The following is a 24,821-nucleotide window of genomic DNA, read 5'->3' on the forward strand; positions in this document are numbered from 1 at the left end:
TACCGATGTCAACTAGATTTAAGCATTTATTCCATCGATCTATTACATTATTCTGTTGAACAAGGGTTGATTTAGTCTTCTAGGGCAAAATATAATGACAAAAGATAAGCTGTATGTATCTAATTATAGACAAGTTGACTAACAAAAAGCCTTACAAAATGACGGAAATTATCAGCAGAAACTAAATCAGGCAACAACAAAAAATCCTGCACCCCCTGTTAAAAAATCGTTCTGCCGTATTTGACTGTAGCCTATAGTGCATGTTCTATATTTACGGGTTAGGTTTGAGTGGGGCCTCAGATTTTCACATATAGTCGTTGAGTTGGTGTGCAGGCTCAGTCAATATCCTAACAGAACACTCCCCTCATTGACGTCATGTGGGTGTGGACTCGGCGCGGCAGTGGGACCGCACCTCCGAGGCTCCGCCAATCCGAGGGGAAACCGGCTTCTCTTGAACCCAGATGGCTTCTGCTGATATATAACGCCTGGTGCTGAGACATAATTTATGAAAACTTACGAGCGTCGTATAGCTTGTCTAGTTGACAGCGAAGAGGACGGACCAGCCAAACTTGGGGAGAAGCATACCTAACCAAGGCGCAAAGAAACAAGAAACACTCTTCGAATTGCATAAAGATCCAGACAATTTATTTGGTGAGTAATTATTCATTTTAACGTTAAAGCAGATATGTTGTGTAAACTGAATTGGGGTTTTATTCAAATTTCTTGAAGCAAAATGGACAATTATATGGGAAAACATTGAGTTTTTTTTATGCTGGCGCAAATTAGAACTTTTATTTTAAGGACGTAATATAAATAACTATATTATAGAGACTGTCGCTTATTGTTAATATTTCTCGAAATCAGCAATCTAGTAGAATTAAAACAACTCGATCGATTCAACTGTTGGCACATCTAACCTTCGTTCCAAAAAAAAGTATCCTAAGCAAATAAGACGATATAGAGAAGAAGATATTACAATAATGCTTGAAATTAAAACCTGCCAAAGTGATTTATAGCATTTCCGTTACGTGGCCGATACCCGGCCTTTGTTCGGTGTAGGCTTTTTCAATCAGTCCCAGGACACCATTCATGTGAACCAGTGTGAGGAGTTGGACCAACGCCCGGTAGATGGCGATATTGAGCAGTTTCATCTTACCGTCCAAAGGGAATGTATTCATTTACTCCCCGTGGACCAATTTCTTACATTACACATTCTCCATTCAACTGCAAAGGCATCCATTTCCTCAACTCAATTTAATGGCGAGAAGGCGGGAAAAATAATTGATTGGCTGAAAGTGAAATGCAACAACCGGGACTAGCATTACCTACTCTAGCATGGTGGTGGTAAATGGTGTTTCATGAACAAAGTACACATTTTCCCTGTTTTTTGTTGTTGTTGCCTTCTCTCTATTAAATAGAGTAAAGGAGGAAATTGACGCATTTGCAGCTTGTATAGCCAGCCGCCTGCATGCCTTCCCTTTGCACAGTAAGATGAAACGACTCAATAGTGCATATCAATATGTTACGTGTACATATCTACCTCAACGACGTCGTACTCTTGCACATCTACTCAATACAGGTACCCAGTGTCTATAGCCAAGTTATCAGACCAGAGGACATTTCTCCAAAAGGTATGATCTTTGTCCCCATGTGCAGTTTGCAAGCCATAGTCTGGCTTTTTTATCAGGGTTTTGGAGCAGTGGCTTCTTCCTTGCTGAGCGGCCTTTCAGGTTATGTCGATATAGGACTAATTTACTGTGGATGTAGATACGTTTGTACTTGTTTCCTCCAGCATCTTCACAAGGTCCTTTGCTGTTGTTCTGGGATTGATTTGCACTTTTCGCACCAAAGTACCTTAATTTCTTGGAGACAGAACGCGTCTCCTTCCTGAGCGGTATGACGGCTGTGTGGTCCCATGGTGTTTATACTTGCGTGCTAGTCTTTGTCCAGATGAACGTGGTACCTTCAGGCGTTTGGAAATTGCTCCCAAGGATGAACCAGACTTGTGGAGGTCTACAATGTTTTCTGAGGTCTGATTTCTTTTGATTTTTCACGCAAAGAGGCACTGAGTTTGAAGGTAGGCCTTGAAATACATTCGCAGGTACACCTCCAATTGACTCAAATTATGTCAATTAGCCTATCAGACGCTTCTAAAGCCATGACATCATTTTCTGGAATTTTCCAAGCTGTTTGAAGGCACAGTCAACTTAGTGTATGTAAACTTCTGACCCACTGGAATTGTGATACATTGAATTATTATTGAAATAATCTGTCTTTAAACAATTGTTGGAAAAATGACTTGTGTCATGCACAAAGTAGGTGTCCTAACCGACTTGCCAAAACTATAGATTGTTAACAAGAAATTTGTGGAGTGGTTGAAAAACAAGTTTTAATGACTCCAACCTAAGTGTATGTAAACTTCCGACTTTAACTAAAGCCTTTGGCTATAGGAATGCTGCGTTTACATAGCCAGTCCTTGGCTCAACGTGATCTCAGGGCATTTCGTACGATTCTGTACATAAATCTTTAGTATACATTACGTTTGGTATGGTAGGCTTTGTATTAATTAGTGAATGTCTGTCATCCTTTCCGCATGATATGTTACAAATTGCAATTTGTACAGTATGTATACGAATTTTCTAAATGTACAAATGGTACGAATTGCAAAACGTATAATATGTTATGAAATCCAATTTGTTCTGGCTAATGTTAGATAGATGACTTATGCTAACGTTAGCTAGCATTAGAGGTTAATGTTAGGGTTTAGGTTAGGGGAAGCCAACATGGTAAGTAGTTAAATGCTGAAGTTGTCCGTGATGAGATTTGAACACACAACCCTCTGGGTTGCTAGAGGTTCTCATTGTCTCAATGTGCTAGGCTTGGCTCAACAGATGGAGATGCATGAGGGCGCTAATTTACCTTGAAAGAGGAATTCATTCAGCGAGTAAAATGAGTATCAAGGACAATTTATTATGTTGCACTTGCAACTGTGGGGAAAATGAGGCCAATCACTTCATGGCTACACTACACTATATGTTTGAATGTTCTTGGCAGACGCAGACCAAATGAAAAGTGTTTATTCAATTAGACAAATTAGACTAGGCTAGAGTTAGATACATTACGAGTCATAGCGGGACGAGAGCGAGTCATAGCGGGACGAGAGCGAGTCATAGCGGGACGAGAGCGAGTCATAGCGGGACGAGAGCGAGTCATAACGAGACGAGAGCGAGTCATAGCGGGATGAGAGCGAGTCATAACGAGACGAGATCGAGTCATAGCGGGACAAGAGCGAGTCATAGCTGCACCATATTTGCACATTGAGTGGTTTTGCACGCCTGCTACTATTATTTGCCCTAATGATTGTAGGCATGTGAAAACACTGAACCTGGAAAAAAGATATTGAATGGTCAGTGAACATCACCATTTGAGGCATGTAATTAACTAAATGTATTTAAATTCAGGCTGCAATATGTTATCGGTGTATCAATACACCCAGACACTACAAAGATACAGGCATCCTTCCTAACTCAGTAGCCAGAGAAGAAGGACACCACTCAGGGATTTCCCCATGTTGCCAATGGTGACTAAAAAACAGTTAGACTTTAATGGTTGTGATTCTATTTCTATTGTTTAATTACCATTTTCATTGTATTATTTCCCTAATCCTGCATGTTGGAGTGGGGGAGGCTGAGATTTCACTGTACCCTGTAATCTCACCTGCAACCCACACAGTTAAACGATCTGACGCTGATAGAAGAAAACTGAGTACGGATCAACAATATTGTAGTTACAGTACTCTAATTGACTAAGTGAAAAGAATTAGGCCTGTACAGAAAATGCATCTCATTTGCAAAAAATATGGCGAGGCAATTAACATTTTGTCCTGAATACAAAGTGTTATGTTTGGGTCAAATCCAATAAAACACATTACTGAGTAGCACTCTCCGTATATTCAAGCACAGTTGTGGCTGCATCATGTTATGGGTATGCTTGTAATTGTTAAGGACTGGGGAGTTTTTCAGGACAAAAAAATAAACAGAAACATGCAAAATCCTAGAGGAAAACCTGATTCAGTCTGCTTTCCACCAGACACTGGGAGATGAATTCACCTTTCAGCAGGACAATAAGTTAACCCCCTAAGGTTGATGTCCGCACCCACGCGGAAATCTTTTTTTTAATTACATTTTTTTAATTTATTTTTTTAATCCCCAGCAAAATCGGTCAGTTTAAGCTATAGATATCTGGTTTTTTTTGCATTGGAATGCGTCTCAATCCACCACAAGCCTATCTTGCACTTCCGCATCTGCTGTGACAGAGCTAGAGCAGTGTTGGTCAGGCCTTGAGACACTCCGAAAATTTGCCTTCTCACAAAATCGTCTGTAGCGTTCGAACGGTTTGGCCTACAGGGTCTCATCTGTGGAAAGTTGAGACTCTGACAAACACAATTCCTTATTTTGCTCTAAGACCCCCACAAGCATCTGAAGTCGGTACAGCCGATCTGACAACTTCTGTCTGTAGCGTCCCAACATCTTAATATGTGCAAAGGTGAGACTCTCAGGAACACATACATGTCAATTGTTTTGCTCTAGGATTTTATGACAGACATTCCTCTAGTGTAAAGTATTCAGATTTCTTGTGTACTTTCTGCCCCCCCCACTTCTGTTTATATATTTTTTATTTAACTTTTATTTATTCAGCCCAATACCTTTAGCCCATCTGAGGTCTGATGCTGCAAATTAGCAAAAGATTGATGGTGGATCAATGCATCTGATTGATGATCCAATATGTTTTAATTGCATCTGTAGCTAGCAAATAAAAACATTTATTATAGGTAATGTATTCTGAACCATGAGTTTGAGTCCTTGACAACAAAAGCATTCTACTTATTTGTAAAGTATTCAGGTGAGTGGGGTCCTTACAATGTCCCCCCCATCCTCCTCCTTTAGGTGACTGTCAAGATGCCTGTTATTAGAACTCTCAGCAAGGTGGCTAAGCAGGCCCTCCTGAACCCAGGATGTGGCTGTCAGCCAATCACAGTGGCCGTACGGACCATCAGCTTCTCACCCCGCCAGGTCACCTCGGACGCCAGCTTCCACTCCGTGTCCTTCTCCGAGACGGACCACCCCAAGGTTCTCATCACAGGTAAGACCAATCAATGAATCACTCAGTTAAGACCCCCCCCCCCCCCCCCCTCCCCCCCCTGAGAGATCACCTAAAGGAAGAAACATAACACAATAGAATCTCTTATTAATGATTTGAAGAAGCATCTTCCTCTAATGACTCTCAAGCTAGCTGTAGTCTGTGGGACTAACCTCAATAACACAATTTCTCTCTGAATAAGATGAGGTTTGTCTAACTGAACATTAACAAGGATTCTCAAGCAACAGACAGGCATAGCTCTATTTGTGGGAAGCGAACCTTAATTACACAACCTTACAACCTAACACAATAGGACCTCTATCTATGGTTTATCTAAGTAAAGACACGTTGTCTAACTTAAACTAAACGAGACTCCCAAGCAACAGATAGCTGTATTGATGAAGAGGTTGGTTTGTTGTGTGAACAGAACAGCTGCAGGTGTGAAGCTAGGGCCTTCTCCTTCTCCGATGTAGATTCTCTACGCCTGACTTAACCTGACGTATCCTGATCTCCACGGCAACCCTGTCGTCATGTTGCTGATCTGTAACGATAACGTCTCTAATGTCCTCTAATAGTAATGTGTTTTTTCTTTTGTCTCTGTCTATGTCTCTGTCTCTCTCTGTCTCCCTCCCTCCCTCTTTCCCTCCCTCAGGCGGCCTTGGACAGTTGGGGGTAGGGCTGGCTAAAAGGTTGAGGTAAGACCATTACAGTGTTCTGTAATAGCGTATGCTTGCCCTTCTACAAGTGTTGCTGTTTATTAACAGTGTATATACATATGGTATACATTAATTTAGGATCATATTTGGATGCTTATTATTAGTACTTAATCTAGGTCCCACTTAAAACAAACTACAACTTATAAAGCCTTTGTATAGCATACATAAAGCCTTCAAAGCACTGTGGTAACCCAGTGATCAAGAACCAACCACTGAACGTAGTCTTTAGGAGGGAATGTTTTAGTCAAGCATCCTCTTCTTCTTCTTCTTCTTCTTCTTGTGTTTTTAAATGTAACTTCCTGTTTCCCAGGAAGCGGTTTGGAAACAAGAATGTAATCCTGTCAGATATCAGGAAGCCTCCAAGCCACGTTTTCTACAGCGGTGAGTGATACACAACATGTCAACACAATATAACCTCTCAGACGTTATACACAGTTTCAAGCATCTGCTGATCTAGGATCAGTTTTGCCCTTTAGATCACAGTGAACAACCAAGATTTCACGGACAGAGGGGACCTGATCCTATATCAGCACTCCTACTCTGAGACACTTAAGAGTATTACTCAATTGGTCTGTTGTGAATACGGCGTGATGTCTGTGAGGTGAGACTACAGGCACACAATGGCATGTGTTGAAGTAGGATGGTGGTTTACTGTGCTACTGAAGTCGACCGGTCTGTCTATCTACCGATCTGGCTGTATTTGCATCACACTGGGTTGACGTCAGACTAGGTTGTTCTAGGTTGTTCATTCACCAGACTGTGTAAATATTCTGTTGGCGTCTGATCAGCTCACCAGCTAACGGGCTAAATTATGGTGTTACTAGGGCTGTTTCGGTGACCGTATTTCCACCACACACACCACACGAGTTATGAAGGCAGTCAAATTCCACGTGACCGTTTATTCAATAATTAGGCTTCTCCAAGCTCTGATGCTGCTGATGGTCATTAGTAGCCTACTAAACTTGCTAATTGCCTGGTACTCACCACTCTATTGTCCCTCTGACATCAACGGAAATGTATTTGAAAATCTAATTTAAACACTTCATGAGAGCCCATGAGCTCATGTTGCATAACATTTCAATAGGCTATGCAATTGCGTGATAAAATAGTGTGATGGCCTCTATTAAAAAGAGGAGGATTCCATCAGCTTTCTATAGGCTAGGCCTACTATTATGTATTTCTCAACTTTCCTGATATTAAGCACATTGCTTATCTTTACAACAGGAGTATAGCCTACCTGGCTGGCATGGAAATTAAACCACAGGGAAAATCACATTTTTTCCCGCTGCCCCTGTTTCAGACAGGTGAATCATAATGGTCCATTCTTAATCAAACAAATTTCACGACATCTACCTACTGCCATGTACCTACTGACATGTACCTACTTCTACCTACTGCCATGTACCTACTTCTACCTACTGCCATGTACCTACTTCTACCATGTACCTACTTCTACCTACTGCCATGTACCTAATTCTACCATGTACCTACTTCTACCATGTACCTACTTCTACCTACTGCCATGTACCTACTTCTACCATGTACCTACTTCTACCTACTGCCATGTACCTACTTCTACCATGTACCTACTTCTACCATGTACCTACTTCTACCTACTGCCATGTACCTACTTCTACCATGTACCTACTTCTACCTATTGCCATGTGAGCATTGCAGCACTTATAATATGGAGAAATAGACTAATAGTTTATCAATATTGAAAGCTAAGTGTTTTGATCTGTTGCGTCAGCCACATTGCTAGTGGTTGTATTAATGTGGGCTCTATCTATCTGTTGCGTCAGCCACATTGCTAGTGGTTGTATTAATGTGGGATCTATCACATCCCACAACTGTCCCCGACTATGTTTGGAATATTTATTTCTCTCACAGAGGTCAATAGGTCAACTTTGGTACTATGAGGGATAGTAGATTGACAGAGGCTAGTGTTTTTGCTGTTCGTTAGGCCTACTCATCTTAGTTGGCTGACGAAAAGTAAATGTGGACAGTTCTTCCAATATCTTCAATATGCGCCTCGGAATTGGATAAGGATGCTTCCCCGATGTGTCTGTCTTCACTTGTAGCCTGTGAGAAAGACCCGAGTCGCATCATGCAACCTTACAATGTATAAGAATCAAAATACCTGTGTCTTTGTTAACCTCTCAACACAGAATAGCTGCATGTGCAACACTCCCTCAAATCGTTTGGATAAAATATCCGTTCGATTTTATTCAGCTTTTTTTCAATTGATCAGGACCTGACATAAGGACAACTCAGAATATGCTATTCTGTTCTTCTGAAATAGCTAAAATGTCTTCATATCATGTGTCATGTCTACTCCCTCTCCCCCTCTCTGGCACTCGTTGTCGCCAGTTTTTTCATTATTATGCACACCTATCACCATTGTTACGCTCACCTGCACCTCACGAGACTCTACCTGGGCTCCATCACCTCCTTGATTACCTCCACTATATCTGTCACTCCCTTTGGTTCTTTCCTCAGGCGTTATTGTTTCTGGTTGTATGATTCATGTCTGTACACTACTCACGTTTCTCGTTTTGTTCCATGTTCATTTATTTACTAAATTCACTCCCTGTACTTGCATCCCGTTTATTAGCGTACAAGTTACAGAATAACGCCTCACCAAAGGGAAGAAACAGGTTTTTTTTACTGGTGACATCTGTTCCATGGGCCGCTCCCAGAGTTACCAGGGATGCCTCAGCTGGCTCGTCAGGCTTTCAAAACTCAGCTGGCTTGACAGGTTCGTAAGCCTCAGCCGGCTCGTCAGGCTCCCGTGCCTCAGCCGGCTCGTCAGGTTCCCGCGCCTCAGCAGAGACGACCGGCCTGCTCCTGGTCCCCGGGACCAACCCACTGGCCGGCGTCCTGCGGCTGGAACCGCTCATCAGGGAGGGGGTGCTGTCAAGTCTACTTCTGGTCCTCGGGACCGTCCCTCTGGTTGGTGTCCTGAGTGTCCTGAGGCAGGAGCCTCTCCCCCTCTCCGGCGCTACTTGTCACCAGTTTTTTATTAGCGTACATGTTACATCATGCTTAATTAGACCTGACTAAAATAAATAATGGATGTATTGTGTTGGTGTAGACTATATTACATGGATTTATTGTGATGGTGTAGACTATATTACATGGATTTATTGTGATGGTGTAGGTAGACTATATTACATGGATTTATTGTGATGGTGTAGGTAGACTATATTACATGGATTTATTGTGATGGTGTAGACTATATTACATGGATTTATTGTGATGGTGTAGACTATATTACATGGATTTATTGTGATGGTGTAGACTATATTACATGGATTTATTGTGATGGTGTAGACTATATTACATGGATTTATTGTGATGGTGTAGACTATATTACATGGATTTATTGTGATGGTGTAGACTATATTACATGGATTTATTGTGATGGTGTAGACTATATTACATGGATTTATTGTGATGGTGTAGACTATATTACATGGATTTATTGTGATGGTGTAGACTATAGTACATGGATTTATTGTGATGGTGTAGGTAGACTATATTACATGGATTTATTGTGAAGGTGTAGACTATATTACATGGATTTATTGTGATGGTGTAGGTAGACTATATTACATGGATTTATTGTGATGGTGTAGGTAGACTATATTACATGGATTTATTGTGATGGTGTAGACTATATTACATGGATTTATTGTGATGGTGTAGACTATATTACATGGATTTATTGTGATGGTGTAGACTATATTACATGGATTTATTGTGATGGTGTAGACTATATTACATGGATTTATTGTGATGGTGTAGACTATATTACATGGATTTATTGTGATGGTGTAGACTATATTACATGGATTTATTGTGATGGTGTAGACTATATTACATGGATTTATTGTGATGGTGTAGACTATATTACATGGATTTATTGTGAAGGTGTAGACTATATTACATGGATTTATTGTGATGGTGTAGACTATATTACATGGATTTATTGTGATGGTGTAGACTATATTACATGGATTTATTGTGATGGTGTAGACTATATTACATGGATTTATTGTGATGGTGTAGGTAGACTATATTACATGGATTTATTGTGATGGTGTAGACTATATTACATGGATTTATTGTGATGGTGTAGACTATATTACATGGATTTATTGTGATGGTGTAGACTATATTACATGGATTTATTGTGATGGTGTAGACTATATTACATGGATTTATTGTGATGGTGTAGACTATATTACATGGATTTATTGTGATGGTGTAGACTATATTACATGGATTTATTGTGATGGTGTAGACTATATTACATGGATTTATTGTGATGGTGTAGACTATAGTACATGGATTTATTGTGATGGTGTAGGTAGACTATATTACATGGATTTATTGTGAAGGTGTAGACTATATTACATGGATTTATTGTGATGGTGTAGGTAGACTATATTACATGGATTTATTGTGATGGTGTAGGTAGACTATATTACATGGATTTATTGTGATGGTGTAGACTATATTACATGGATTTATTGTGATGGTGTAGACTATATTACATGGATTTATTGTGATGGTGTAGACTATATTACATGGATTTATTGTGATGGTGTAGACTATATTACATGGATTTATTGTGATGGTGTAGACTATATTACATGGATTTATTGTGATGGTGTAGACTATATTACATGGATTTATTGTGATGGTGTAGACTATATTACATGGATTTATTGTGATGGTGTAGACTATATTACATGGATTTATTGTGAAGGTGTAGACTATATTACATGGATTTATTGTGATGGTGTAGACTATATTACATGGATTTATTGTGATGGTGTAGGTAGACTATATTACATGGATTTATTGTGATGGTATAGACTATATTACATGGATTTATTGTGTTGGTGTAGACTATATTACATGGATTTATTGTGATGGTGTAGACTATATTACATGGATTTATTGTGTTGGTGTAGACTATATTACATGGATTTATTGTGATGGTGTAGACTATATTACATGGATTTATTGTGATGGTGTAGGCTATATTACATGGATTTATTGTGATGGTGTAGGTAGACTATATTACATGGATTTATTGTGATGGTGTAGGTAGACTATATTACATGGATTTATTGTGATGGTGTAGACTATATTACATGGATGTATTGTGTTGGTGTAGACTATATTACATGGATTTATTGTGATGGTGTAGACTATATTACATGGATTTATTGTGATGGTGTAGGCTATATTACATGGATTTATTGTGATGGTGTAGACTATATTACATGGATTTATTGTGATGGTGTAGACTATAGTACATGGATTTATTGTGATGGTGTAGACTATATTACATGGATTTATTGTGATGGTGTAGACTATATTACATGGATTTATTGTCATGGTGTAGACTATATTACATGGATTTATTGTGATGGTGTAGGTAGACTATATTACATGGATTTATTGTGATGGTGTAGACTATATTACATGGATTTATTGTCATGGTGTAGACTATATTACATGGATTTATTGTGATGGTGTAGACTATATTACATGGATTTATTGTGATGGTGTAGACTATATTACATGGATTTATTGTCATGGTGTAGACTATATTACATGGATTTATTGTGATGGTGTAGACTATATTACATGGATTTATTGTGATGGTGTAGACTATATTACATGGATTTATTGTGATGGTGTAGACTATATTACATGGATTTATTGTGATGGTGTAGACTATATTACATGGATTTATTGTGATGGTGTAGACTATATTACATGGATTTATTATACTTTTTAAAATGTAGATGTTCCAAAGGTCTGTATCAGTGGCTTGTAGGCTGTGCGTGGAAGCCATGAGATGCTAAGTGTGTTTATGTTAATTAACGGTCAATTCCTGTGAGACCGACAGTTATATTTGCTTGACAATCACCGGCTGAATACATTTTGTGACCGCTACAGCCCTAGTCGTTACAACCAGGAAGGAAGCATTAATCTGATTCCCGTTTGGCTAATGTTACATTTATTAATTCATTAATTCAGGAGAATGTAAACTTGTCCGTAGTTTGCTTTAACATTTCTGAAATGTTAATTGAAAAGACATCTGGAGGGTTCCGTAGTTAAATTAGGGAATGATTTGGTTAGTTGTGATATTGATCCTTGTGAAAAGCTTCTTGTACAGAACGTCACCAGGAAGTGAATGTGTTTTGAACAGTTCATGAATGGTGATTGATTGGTCAAAACTGTCTACTACAATGCTTGATGAATGGTTATTGGTTAGTCAATAACCTGTAATGAACTGGCTGCTACATTGACTGATGCAGGGCCAGCCACTACTAAGTAAGTCTATAGGAATTGTCCAGGGCACTGTTTAACCAACCGTTATCATGAGTACTATTAGTAATTCTCATCCAAAATCCAGAAGACATTACAATTATACTTGGGGCTTTAAGTGAGAACACTGTTTTATATTGATGCTTGTTGTTTCTATGGTGCTTCCTGTTTCTCTTCAGGCCCCTTCATCTACTCTGACATCCTGGACTATAAGAACCTGCGTGAGATTGTGGTGAACAACCGCATCACGTGGTTGGTCCATTACAGTGCCCTGCTCAGCGCCGTGGGAGAGGCCAACGTATCTCTGGCTCGCGACGTCAACATCACTGGTGAGCAATGGAGAAACCGTCATCTTGGCTCAGCCTAGATCCTTGCCACACCAAAGCTTCCTTTTAACCTGGCCTGGGAGGTGCCCAAAGAGAGTAACTGTGAACTTCCTGTTCCTCAGGTCTCCACAACATCCTGGACATTGCAGCGGAGCACGGCCTGCGTCTGTTCGTCCCAAGCACCATCGGAGCCTTTGGGCCCACCTCACCCCGGAACCCGACCCCTGACCTCTGTGTCCAGAGACCCAGGACCATCTATGGAGTCTCCAAGGTTCACGCAGAGCTCATGGGAGAGGTGAGATAAAAACACATGAATACAGAAGAAATTACCAATCAGCATTCAGCCTCAAGCCATTCAACCTCAGTCCAGAACCAGAATCACCTTAATTCCCCATTTACATGTACCAAGAATTTGACCTGGTGAATTTGACCCCTTCAAATCATCTGAAATCATTGGTCTGTAATGTCGCTATAAGTGAAACATCCTAACTCTTATTGCCTGTCATCCCTCCAACAGTACTACCACCACCGCTACGGCCTTGACTTCCGCTGTCTGCGCTACCCAGGAATCATATCTGCTGACTCACAGCCTGGAGGAGGAACGACAGGTGAGTTAGAGAGACACACAACAAAGCGGAACACCAGGCTCCTCACATAACTCTATTTGAGTCCACCCCTCCTGACTTCAACGTGTCGTTGGGGGTTATCTAACAGGGACATGTTGTAGAACTTCTGCCTCCTGACTTCAACGTGTCGTTGGAGTTTATGTAATGGGGACATGTTCTAGAACATTATCGTTATGGCCTTCGGCAATTTTAGCCAGGGTGATGATGTGAGAACGTGATGCAGTATGTAACCCATGTCTCAACCCCTGCCCTCCTCGACACACCCCTCCCACCATGCTTGGTAACCTCACTTTGGGACGGGGTTGTGGTTGTTGCTTTGGTAACTGTAAGGAAGTTAGTCTTGTCTATGCCAGGATTTTCCTGAATGTCCTGTTTCTGTAGCCAGTGTGAGGCAGCTTGATGTACAAGCTAGTAAACTCCCTGGACACAGCCTGGTCTCATACACTAGACGTAACACTGGACACTCAAATTAGTATGACATGTTACGTTTGGTATGGTTACATGAGACAGATGGTTACTTAAGGCAAAAACGAAAGTAGGGTGGTTGGGCGTATAATGCGATCGTTTAGCAACCCAAAGGTTGCAAGTTCGAATCTCATCACAGACAATATTAGCTAATTAGCATTTTTTCACCTACTTGCTACTTTGCAACTACTTAGCATGTTAGCTAACTCTTCCCCTATCCCTAACATTATCCCTTTAACGTAACTCCTAAACTTAACCCTTCTAGCTAACCCTTTAACCTAAACCTAACCTTAACACGAACCCCTAGCCTAGCTAACATTAGCCAGCTAGGGTAACATTAGCCAGCTAGCTAACATTAGCCAGCTAGCTAACATTAGCCACCTAGCTAGATTACGTAACATATCATACGTTTCACAAATGTGTAACATATTGTACTGTACGCTTTCTGTAAGGTAACAAGGTCAGATTGCAGCTCTAACATAGCCTGGTGAACAGTTGGGACAATGGGAATACATAATGACTGTTACAAGTTAACAGAAAGACCAATATTATTCATAGAAGTAGTCAAGAGAACCTAGGATTATCTAGACCTGGTGGATTATCTAGACCTGGTGGATTATCTAGACCTTTATGGTACGCTATTTGTAATATCCGGAAAACTAGACATAACGCCATCGAAGATCACACTTTTTAAAACATTTGATTACCGTTATTTAAGTCAGTTATGAACAAATTCTTATTTACAATGACGGCCTACCGGGAAACAGTGCCTTGCTTGATTACCGTTATTTAAGTCAGTTATGAACAAATTCTTATTTACAATGACGGCCTACCGGGAAACAACTGCCTTGTTCAGGGGAACAGTGGGTTAACTGCCTTGTTCAGGGGAACAGTGGGTTAACTGCCTTGTTCAGGGGAACAGTGGGTTAACTGCCTTGTTCAGGGGAACAGTGGGTTAACTGCCTTGTTCAGGGGAACAGTGGGTTAACTGCCTTGTTCAGGGCAACAGTGGGGTTAACTGCCTTGTTCAGGGGAACAGTGGGTTAACTGCCTTGTTCAGGGGAACAGTGGGTTAACTGCCTTGTTCAGGGGAACAGTGGGTTAACTGCCTTGTTCAGGGCAACAGTGGGGTTAACTGCCTTGTTCAGGGGAACAGTGGGTTAACTGCCTTGTTCAGGGGAACAGTGGGTTAACTGCCTTGTTCAGGGGAACAGTGGGTTAACTGCCTTGTTCAGGGGAACAGTGGGTTAATTGCCTTGTTCAGGGGAACAGTGGGTTAACTGCCTTGTTCAGGGGAACAGTGGGTTAACTACCTTGTTCAGGGGAACAGTGGGTTAACTGCCTTGTTCAGGGGAACAGTGGGTTAACTGCCTTGTTCAGGGGAACAGTGGGTTAACTGCCTTGTTCAGGGGAACAGTGGGTTAACTGCCTTGTTCAGGGGAACAGTGGGTTAACTACCTTGTTCAGGGGAACAGTGGGTTAACTGCCTTGTTCAGGGGAACAGTGGGTTAACTGCCTTGTTCAGGGGAACAGTGGGTTAACTGCCTTGTTCAGGGGAACAGTGGGTTAACTGCCTTGTTCAGGGGAACAGTGGGTTAACTGCCTTGTTCAGGGGAACAGTGGGTTAACTGCCTTGTTCAGGGGAACAGTGGGTTAACTGCCTTGTTCAGGGGAACAGTGGGTTAACTGCCTTGTTCAGGGGAACAGTGGGGTTAACTGCCTTGTTCAGGGGAACAGTGGATTAACTGCCTTGTTCAGGGGAACAGTGGGTTAACTGCCTTGTTCAGGGGAACAGTGGGTTAACTGCCTTGTTCAGGGGAACAGTGGGTTAACTGCCTGTTCAGGGGAACAGTGGGTTAACTGCCTTGTTCAGGGGAACAGTGGGTTAACTGCCTTGTTCAGGGGAACAGTGGGTTAACTGCCTTGTTCAGGGGAACAGTGGGTTAACTGCCTTGTTCAGGGGAACAGTGGGTTAACTGCCTTGTTCAGGGGAACAGTGGGTTAACTGCCTTGTTCAGGGGAACAGTGGGTTAACTGCCTTGTTCAGGGGAACAGTGGGTTAACTGCCTTGTTCAGGGGAACAGTGGGTTAACTGCCTTGTTCAGGGGGCAGAACAACAGATTATTTAATTTGTTTACCTTGTCATTTCGGGGATTCGATCCAGCACCCTTTTGGTTACTGGCCCAACGCTCTAACCACTAGGCTACCTGCCACCAGCTACATATTGAATCCTGTCTGAGAAATAATTTGCAAAGCTCTTGCAAGATACCTGATCCAGGCCTATTTCAACCTTTGAATCAGGAGTGTGATGGTCAACAGTATCAAAGGCCTTGGTCTATAAATAAGGCTGCACAATGATTTGTATAATCTAAGCAGGTTAATTAACACATCATCTAGAACAAGAGTAGCAGCTGAAACCATGCTTTGTCCTGGTCTAAAACCTGATTGGTCCAAATGTATAATGGAGTGAGAATTTAAACATGTTCTTTGATTGGCCAGAGAGTCTAAAACTTTGAATAATCGAGATCGTTTGGATGTTGAATGTTAGTTATCTAAGTCAGAAGGATCTCCTCCTTCTTGTAGGGGGAAGACATGGTGTCGTTCCAGATCGTAGGGAGAACACCAGGGGCAATTGTGAAGTTCCATGGGTCCGAGGCCTATTGGCAACGTTTGGAGTTATTTGGCAACCTTATCAAAACATATATCTCTATAGACTAGACTACATGATGCTGTGATACCAACCTTATCGAAACATATTGGTCTATGGGCGAGGCTACATGATGCTGTGATGCCAACCTTATCAAAACATATAGACTTCACACACTGGGCATCAAAATTAATTTGAGTTATGAATTGATTGTCTATGGGCGAGGCTACATGATGCATGCAACTATGATTTGAAAAAGTTGACTGCCTCAGACTGCACACATCATTCACAAGTGATAATATTGTCACTCATCAGACAGACTATTCTCAATTTAATCTGGTCTTTACATGTAATAAATAATGTGTGAAATTAGTTTTGATTTAGATTGGACCATAATGCATCTGTCAGAACAGGGCCAAGATAAAGAAAATACACGTCAACTTGAATAGCAAACGGAAGACACTTTCCCTGCGGTTCATTTTCATGCCAGCCAGGTAGGCAATACTCCTGTTGTAAAGAGAAGCAATGTGCTTAATATTAGTAAAGTCGAGAAATAAATATAGTAGGCCTAGCCTATAGAAAGCGTAACTATAGAATTGCGTAACCTATTGAAGTGTTGCGCAACATGACTAATAGGAGCAGTTATATCATTCCCATGCATCAACCAGCTACGAGGAGCCGAATCTCACTGCACATCAGCTCATCCTATTCACTGGCTCTTATGAAAGTGTTCGATTTGATTTTCCATTGCATTTGCATTGATGTCAGAGTGGTTAGAGGGACAATAGAGCCCTGAGTACCAGGCCATTAGTGACCTGATGAAGGGACAATAGAGCCCTGAGTACCAGGCCATTAGGACCTGATGGAGGGCCAATAGAACCCTGAGTACCAGGCCATTAGTGACCTGATGGAGGGACAATAGAGCCCTGAGTACCAGACCGTTAGGACCTGATGGAGGGACAATAGAGCCCTGAGTACCAGGCCATTAGTGACCTGATGGAGGGACAATAGAGCCCTGAGTACCAGGCCATTAGTGACCTGATGGAGGGACAATAGAGCCCTGAGTACCAGGCCATTAGGACCTGATGGAGGGACAATAGAGCCCTGAGTACCAGGCCATTAGTGACCTGATGGAGGGACAATAGAGCCCTGAGTACCAGGCCATTAGTGACCTGATGGAGGGACAATAGAGCCCTGAGTACCAGGCCATTAGTGACCTGATGGAGGGACAATAGAGCCCTGAGTACCAGGCCATTAGGACCTGATGAAGGGACAATAGAGCCCTGAGTACCAGGCCATTAGTGACCTGATGGAGGGACAATAGAGCCCTGAGTACCAGGCCATTAGTGACCTGATGGAGGGACAATAGAGCCCTGAGTACCAGGCCATTAGTGACCTGATGGAGGGACAATAGAGCCCTGAGTACCAGGCCCTTATTGACCTGATGGAGGGACAATAGAGCCCTGAGTACCAGGCCATTAGTGACCTGATGGAGGGACAATAGAGCCCTGAGTACCAGGCCCTTAGTGACCTGATGAAGGGACAATAGAACCCTGAGTACCAGGCCCTTAGTGACCTGATGAAGGGACAATAGAGCCCTGAGTACCAGGCCATTAGTGACCTGATGGAGGGACAATAGAGCCCTGAGTACCAGGCCATTAGTGACCTGATGGAGGGACAATAGAACCCTGAGTACCAGGCCATTAGGACCTGATGAAGGGACAATAGAGCCCTGAGTACCAGGCCATTAGTGACCTGATGAAGGGACAATAGAACCCTGAGTACCAGGCCATTAGGACCTGATGAAGGGACAATAGAGCCCTGAGTACCAGGCCATTAGTGACCTGATGGAGGGACAATAGAGCCCTGAGTACCAGACCGTTAGGACCTGATGGAGGGACAGTAGAGTCCTGAGTACCAGGCCATTAGGACCTGATGGAGGGACAATAGAACCCTGAGTACCAGGCCATTAGGACCTGATGAAGGGACAATAGAGCCCTGAGTACCAGGCCATTAGTGACCTGATGAAGGGACAATAGAGCCCTGAGTACCAGGCCATTAGGACCTGATGAAGGGACAATAGAGCCCTGAGTACCAGGCCATTAGGACCTGATGAAGGGACAATAGAGCCCTGAGTACCAGGCCATTAGGACCTGATGGAGGGACAATAGAGCCCTGAGTACCAGACCGTTAGGACCTGATGGAGGGACAATAGAGCCCTGAGTACCAGGTCATTGGTGACCTGATGAAGGGACAATAGAGCCCCGAGTACCAGGCCATTAGGACCTGATGGAGGGACAATAGAGCCCTGAGTACCAGGTCATTAGTGACCTGATGAAGGGACAATAGAGCCCTGAGTACCAGGCCATTAGGACCTGATGGAGGGACAATAGAACCCTGAGTACCAGGCCATTAGTGACCTGATGGAGGGACAATAGAGCCCTGAGTACCAGACCGTTAGGACCTGATGGAGGGACAATAGAGCCCTGAGTACCAGGCCATTAGTGACCTGATGGAGGGACAATAGAACCCTGAGTACCAGGCCATTAGTGACCTGATGGAGGGACAATAGAGCCCTGAGTACCAGACCTTTAGGACCTGATGGAGGGACAATAGAGCCCTGAGTACCAGGCCATTAGTGGCCTGATGAAGGGACAATAGAGCCCTGAGTACCAGGCCATTAGGACCTGATGGAGGGACAATAGAGCCCTGAGTACCAGGCCATTAGGACCTGATGAAGGGACAATAGAACCCTGAGTACCAGGCCATTAGTGACCTGATGGAGGGACAATAGAACCCTGAGTACCAGACCGTTAGGACCTGATGGAGGGACAATAGAACCCTGAGTACCAGGCCATTAGTGACCTGATGGAGGGACAATAGAGCTCTGAGTACCAGACCGTTAGGACCTGATGGAGGGACAATAGAGCCCTGAGTACCAGGCCATTAGGACCTGATGGAGGGACAATAGAACCCTGAGTACCAGACCGTTAGGACCTGATGGAGGGACAATAGAACCCTGAGTACCAGGCCATTAGTGACCTGATGGAGGGACAATAGAGCTCTGAGTACCAGACCGTTAGGACCTGATGAAGGGACAATAGAGCCCCGAGTACCAGGCCATTAGGACCTGATGGAGGGACAATAGAACCCTGAGTACCAGGCCATTAGTGACCTGATGGAGGGACAATAGAGCCCTGAGTACCAGGCCATTAGTGACCTGATGGAGGGACAATAGAGCCCTGAGTACCAGGCCATTAGTGACCTGATGGAGGGACAATAGAGCCCTGAGTACCAGGCCATTAGTGGCCTGATGGAGGGCCAATAGAGCCCTGAGTACCAGGCCATTAGTGGCCTGATGGAGGGACAATAGAGCCCTGAGTACCATACAGTTTTGGAGACACCTAGTTACCGTGACTCAACAGTCACGTGGAATTTGACTCGTGACTGTGGTGGTCAACAGCCCTATCTTAGTGTGTATAATCTAAATAGATTGAAAGTCATCAATTACAATGATCAGACCAAACCTATCTAAACCTCTCCTCTCCTCCCTTTCTCCAGACTACGCGGTAGCCATATTCCATGATGCCGTCAAAACAGGGAAGTTTGAGTGCAACCTGAAGCCAGACACGCGGCTGCCCATGATGTACATCGACGACTGTCTGCGTGCCACCGTGGAGATGATGGAAGCGCCCGCAGACACCCTCTCCATGAGGACCTATAACATCAACGCCATGAGCTTTTCCCCTGAAGAGCTGGCTCAGGAGGTCCAGAAACAGCTGCCGGACCTGGAGGTCACCTACGACATCGATCAAGTCAGACAGGCCATCGGTAAGATCAATACATTTAATTGATCCTTTATTCAGACTGGTTGGTTGGGTGGGTTGCAAAATTCCTATTTCCTGAAAACCTAGTTGGAGGATTCCTTCCTGATTCTGGCAATCATCCAACTGGGGATTTCTGGGAATTTTGGAAAAAGTTATCCTGATACTGGTGGGTGATACCTTTGAGATCGAAGATCGATGAACGAGGGAGCCTTGTCTAAATGCGCCACTGAAGGGTCTTTCGAGATTCTCTTGAACTTCCAAGCATTTATATTTGAGTTAAATGTAGAAACTAGCAACAAAAGTCTCATGTGACAATTTTACTAACTACTTTACAGCCTTTAGAGTAAGAAGACATTATTTTAGCAGACGCTCTTACCCAGAGAGACTAGCAGACGTTCTTACCCAGAGAGACTAGCAGACGCTCTTACCCAGAGAGACTAGCAGACGCTCTTACCCAGAGAGACTAGCAGACGCTCTTACCCAGAGAGACTAGCAGACGCTCTTACCCAGAGAGACTAGCAGACGCTCTTACCCAGAGAGACTAGCAGACGCTCTTACCCAGAGAGATTAGCAGACGCTCTAACCCAGAGAGACTAGTAGACGCTCTTACCCAGAGAGACTTACAGTCAGTGAGTCATTTAGCAGACACTGTTATCCAGAGAGACTTATAGTTAGTGAGTCATTTAACAGACACTCCGATCCAGAGAGACTTACAGTCAGTGAGTCATTTAGCAGAAGCTCTTACACAGAGAGACTTACAGTCAGTGCATTCTTAAGGAAGCTAAGTGAGACGGACAACCACATATAGTAAGCAAATGTTTCCTCAATAACTAGCTGTCAGCGAAGTCAGTGCCAGTAATAAAAGACATTCACATTATGAACAAGCCCCCAACATTATGAACACGCCCCCAACATTATGAACAAGCCCCCAACATTATGAACACGCCCCCAACATTATGGGCACGCCCCCAACATTATGAACATGCCCCCAACAAAACGGATCCTCTTCTCTTCTCTCCCTTTTCAGCTGACAGCTGGCCAATGAACTTTGACGACTCTAACGCGCGGAACGACTGGGGCTGGAAACACGACTACGACCTCCCGGAGCTCGTCCAGACCATGCTCAACTACATCGGCTCAGACTCGCGCATCGCACAGACCAACTGAGGGGCCAGCGGTGACGTGCTTCTCGGTGGCGTGCTGGATTAGTGTTGTTTCTTTGTACATACTGTAAAAAATATTGTTATAGAGGAGGGAGACACGTGGTCTATGAAGACTTGTTATAGAGGAGGGAGACACGTGGTCTATGAAGACTTGTTATAGAGGAGGGAGACACGTGGTCTATGAAGACTTGTTATAGAGGAGGGAGACACGTGGTCTATGAAGACTTGTTAGAGAGGAGGGAGACACGTGGTCTATGAAGACTTGTTATAGAGGAGGGAGACACGTGGTCTATGAAGACTTGTTAGAGAGGAGGGAGAAACGTGGTCGTAAAAAGACTGGTCTGGAAATAGTCACTGTTTTCTCTCTCTCCTCTCTTTGTCTTTGTTTGTCTTTGTCTTTCTCTGTATTTCTCTGTCTGTTTCCGTCTGTCTCAGTCTGTGTGGCAGAACAAGCTACTACAATGTAAAGGTTGGTCGCGTGAGAAATAGACGTTTGACTCTCCCCTTCTGGGAAAAGGGATTAGAACACAGGGTCTGAGAGAACATGTTTAGATGAAACATCTCAGAGAGGTTGACTTGCACGGCTCTGCATTGTTCACTCTATTGTACCATTGTGACATTTTCAAGGCAAACAATCAAAGAATGTAGCGTTGGTCAATCTTAAGTGCTCGAACCCTTCTTCTCTCTGTGGTGAGCTATGTAAAGGCTATTGTAAAGGGGTTAACGATTGTATAATTGTTTTTGATAAGAGCTGAGAATTCAGGTATCAGAGGGCCTAAATGTATGGCCATAATCACATTAAGTTTAAGTTTGACTAATATATAATATGATGCAGTTTGAAACCCTTTAAAAGGTTTTTTTATCATTGAACAGTTATAATTCTGCGTTTTAATATCGATGTGTGGAAGCACACATTGAGTACCAGCTCACATTTTTCTATTATTTCATGTTATTTCAGCTGGGTTTTGTTTTTCCCACTGATTTCATTCTTCTATGTATTCTGTCTGCTGGTGATAACTGACTGGGAATGATGTTGAATCAATGTGCTCCTTGCGCTGCTTGTATGTAAAGTGTGAATGTTCCACAAATGACTCTCAAACGACTCCCTAGATAGTGTCCACCATATTCCTTAAATATTCCCTATACACTATAAAAGGGATTTGCCATTTGGTATGCGTCCTATTTGACTGTTTCCGTTAGTTCGTAAGTGACCTGTCAGGGATGTCCGTTTTCACTCCGTCTGTTCGCCAAAACGGGTCCATGTGGATGTTATTAAAAAGGGAAATGGTTTTGTGGTGGTTGTATGTTTTTCTTTTCGGATGCTATCGTTGTAAATGACTTCAATGCTTTCTGTGTGTAAGTCTGGAAACAAATGTGTGTTCTTTCAATCACAAATCTGCTTTGTCATTACAGTATCTCTTTTCTGTATCCTCTTAATATGCCATGTATTTGTTAAGGACCGTGTACAACATGCCATTGCACCATCTTTATATAGATAGTTCATTTTCATCTGTAGTCCCTGGGCAGAAAACAGTCAACATTAAAACATCAATACAATCCTACAGTATAACGCACTGTTTTCCTCCTCACTGTTACAATGTAAACAGACTCTTCCTTTAATTTTTCTCCTCACTGTTACAGTGTAAACAGACTCTTCCTTTAATTTTTCACTGCATCACGAGGCATTTATTTGATTAACATTTGACTGACAATTTGGTTAAATAAATAAATAAAAAACAAGACTGGGTAGCTACTGCGGTGAACCTGAAGCATAAGGAGGGGCTGCGATGAACCAGTGTTACGTTGAGCCATGTACAACAGTCATGACAGCTCCTGTATGAGCCAAGGAATGTTAAGCTGTTCCAAGGTGTTAATGGTGTCCTGTAAAATACTATAGGGTAGGAACATCAATGTAATCAAAACACGCAATGACACGTGACTGACTTTTACTGCACTATATACAGCCCTAGTCTATGGATTTCACACGACTGGGAATCAGAAAACCAGTCGGTATCTGGTGTGACCACCATTTGCAGCGCCACACATCTCCTTCACATAGAGTTGTGGCCTGTGGAATGTTGTCCCACTCCTCTTAAGTTGGGGCGGCAGGGTAGCCTAGTGGTTAGAACGTTGGACTGGTAACCGAAAGGTTGCAAGATGAAATCCACCAAGCTGAAAAGGTAAAAAAAATCTGTCATTCTGCCCCTGAACTAGGCAGTTAACCCACTGCTCCTAGACCAGTTAACCCACTGTTCCTAGACCAGTTAACCCACTGCTCCTAGACCAGTTAACCCACTGTTCCTAGACCAGTTAACCCACTGCTCCTAGACCAGTTAACCCACTGTTCCTAGACCAGTTAACCCACTGCTCCTAGACCAGTTAACCCACTGTTCCTAGACCAGTTAACCCACTGTTCCTAGACCAGTTAACCCACTGTTCCTAGACCAGTTAACCCACTGTTCCTAGACCAGTTAACCCACTGTTCCTAGACCAGTTAACCCACTGTTCCTAGACCAGTTAACCCCACTGTTCCTAGACCAGTTAACCCACTGCTCCTAGACCAGTTAACCCACTGCTCCTAGACCAGTTAACCCACTGCTCCTAGACCAGTTAACCCACTGTTCCTAGACCAGTTAACCCACTGCTCCTAGACCAGTTAACCCACTGCTCCTAGACCAGTTAACCCACTGTTCCTAGACCAGTTAACCCACTGCTCCTAGACCAGTTAACCCACTGCTCCTAGACCAGTTAACCCACTGTTCCTAGACCAGTTAACCCACTGTTCCTAGACCAGTTAACCCACTGCTCCTAGACCAGTTAACCCACTGTTCCTAGACCAGTTAACCCACTGTTCCTAGACCAGTTAACCCACTGCTCCTAGACCAGTTAACCCACTGTTCCTAGACCAGTTAACCCACTGCTCCTAGACCAGTTAACCCACTGTTCCTAGGCCAGTTAACCCACTGTTCCTAGACCAGTTAACCCACTGTTCCTAGACCAGTTAACCCACTGTTCCTAGACCAGTTAACCCACTGTTCCTAGGGTGTCATTGAATATAAGAATTTGTTCTTTAATAAAAGCTCAGTTACTGGATATTGGCGGGAACTGGAACCCACTTGTCAATCCAGAGCATTCCAAACGTGCTCAATGGGTGACATGTCTGGTTAGTATGCAGGCCATGGAAGAACTATGACATTTTCACCATCTAGGAATTGTGTACAGATCTTTTTATTTAATTTTATTTCACCTTTATTTAACCAGGTAGGCTAGTTGAGAACACCTTTATTTAACCAGGTAGGCTAGTTGAGAACACCTTTATTTAACCAGGTAGGCTAGTTGAGAACACCTTTATTTAACCAGGTAGGCTAGTTGAGAACAAGTTCTCATTTGCAACTGCGACCTGGCCAAGATAAAGCAAAGCAGTGAGACACATACATGTTATTCCATGTGTAACTCTGACAAGTCGGTTAGGACATCTAACTTTGTGGATGACACAAGTCATTTTTCAAATTTTTTACAGACAGATTATTTCATTTATAATTCACTGTATCACAATTCCAG

General features: G+C 42.9%; 1 protein-coding gene across 1 annotated transcript; it reads left to right on the plus strand.

Annotated features, from left to right (window-relative positions):
• Window positions 1-495: 495 nt before the first annotated feature.
• Window positions 496-22,827, plus strand: LOC110529158 (L-threonine 3-dehydrogenase, mitochondrial). Its single transcript, XM_036984572.1, has 9 exons — window positions 496-651; window positions 4,947-5,142; window positions 5,792-5,834; window positions 6,166-6,236; window positions 12,386-12,535; window positions 12,655-12,827; window positions 13,050-13,140; window positions 19,832-20,101; window positions 21,125-22,827. The coding sequence occupies exons 2-9, from the start codon at window positions 4,959-4,961 to the stop codon at window positions 21,262-21,264; spliced, it is 1,122 nt and encodes a 373-aa protein (XP_036840467.1). The 5' UTR covers window positions 496-651; window positions 4,947-4,958; the 3' UTR covers window positions 21,265-22,827.
• The last annotated feature ends 1,994 nt before the right edge of the window (window positions 22,828-24,821 follow it).

This window comes from Oncorhynchus mykiss, chromosome 8 (genome assembly GCF_013265735.2).
Source record: "Oncorhynchus mykiss isolate Arlee chromosome 8, USDA_OmykA_1.1, whole genome shotgun sequence".
Taxonomy (NCBI): Eukaryota; Metazoa; Chordata; class Actinopteri; order Salmoniformes; family Salmonidae; genus Oncorhynchus; species Oncorhynchus mykiss.

Bases quoted from the DNA above. Each gene is read 5' to 3' on its own strand.
- LOC110529158 (XM_036984572.1), top strand. From the start codon at position 4,959: ATGCCTGTTATTAGAACTCTCAGCAAGGTGGCTAAGCAGGCCCTCCTG. The intron at 12,536-12,654 runs GTGAGCAATGGA...CCTGTTCCTCAG, and splicing joins TCGCGACGTCAACATCACTG to GTCTCCACAACATCCTGGAC. The intron at 13,141-19,831 runs GTGAGTTAGAGA...CCCTTTCTCCAG, and splicing joins GCCTGGAGGAGGAACGACAG to ACTACGCGGTAGCCATATTC.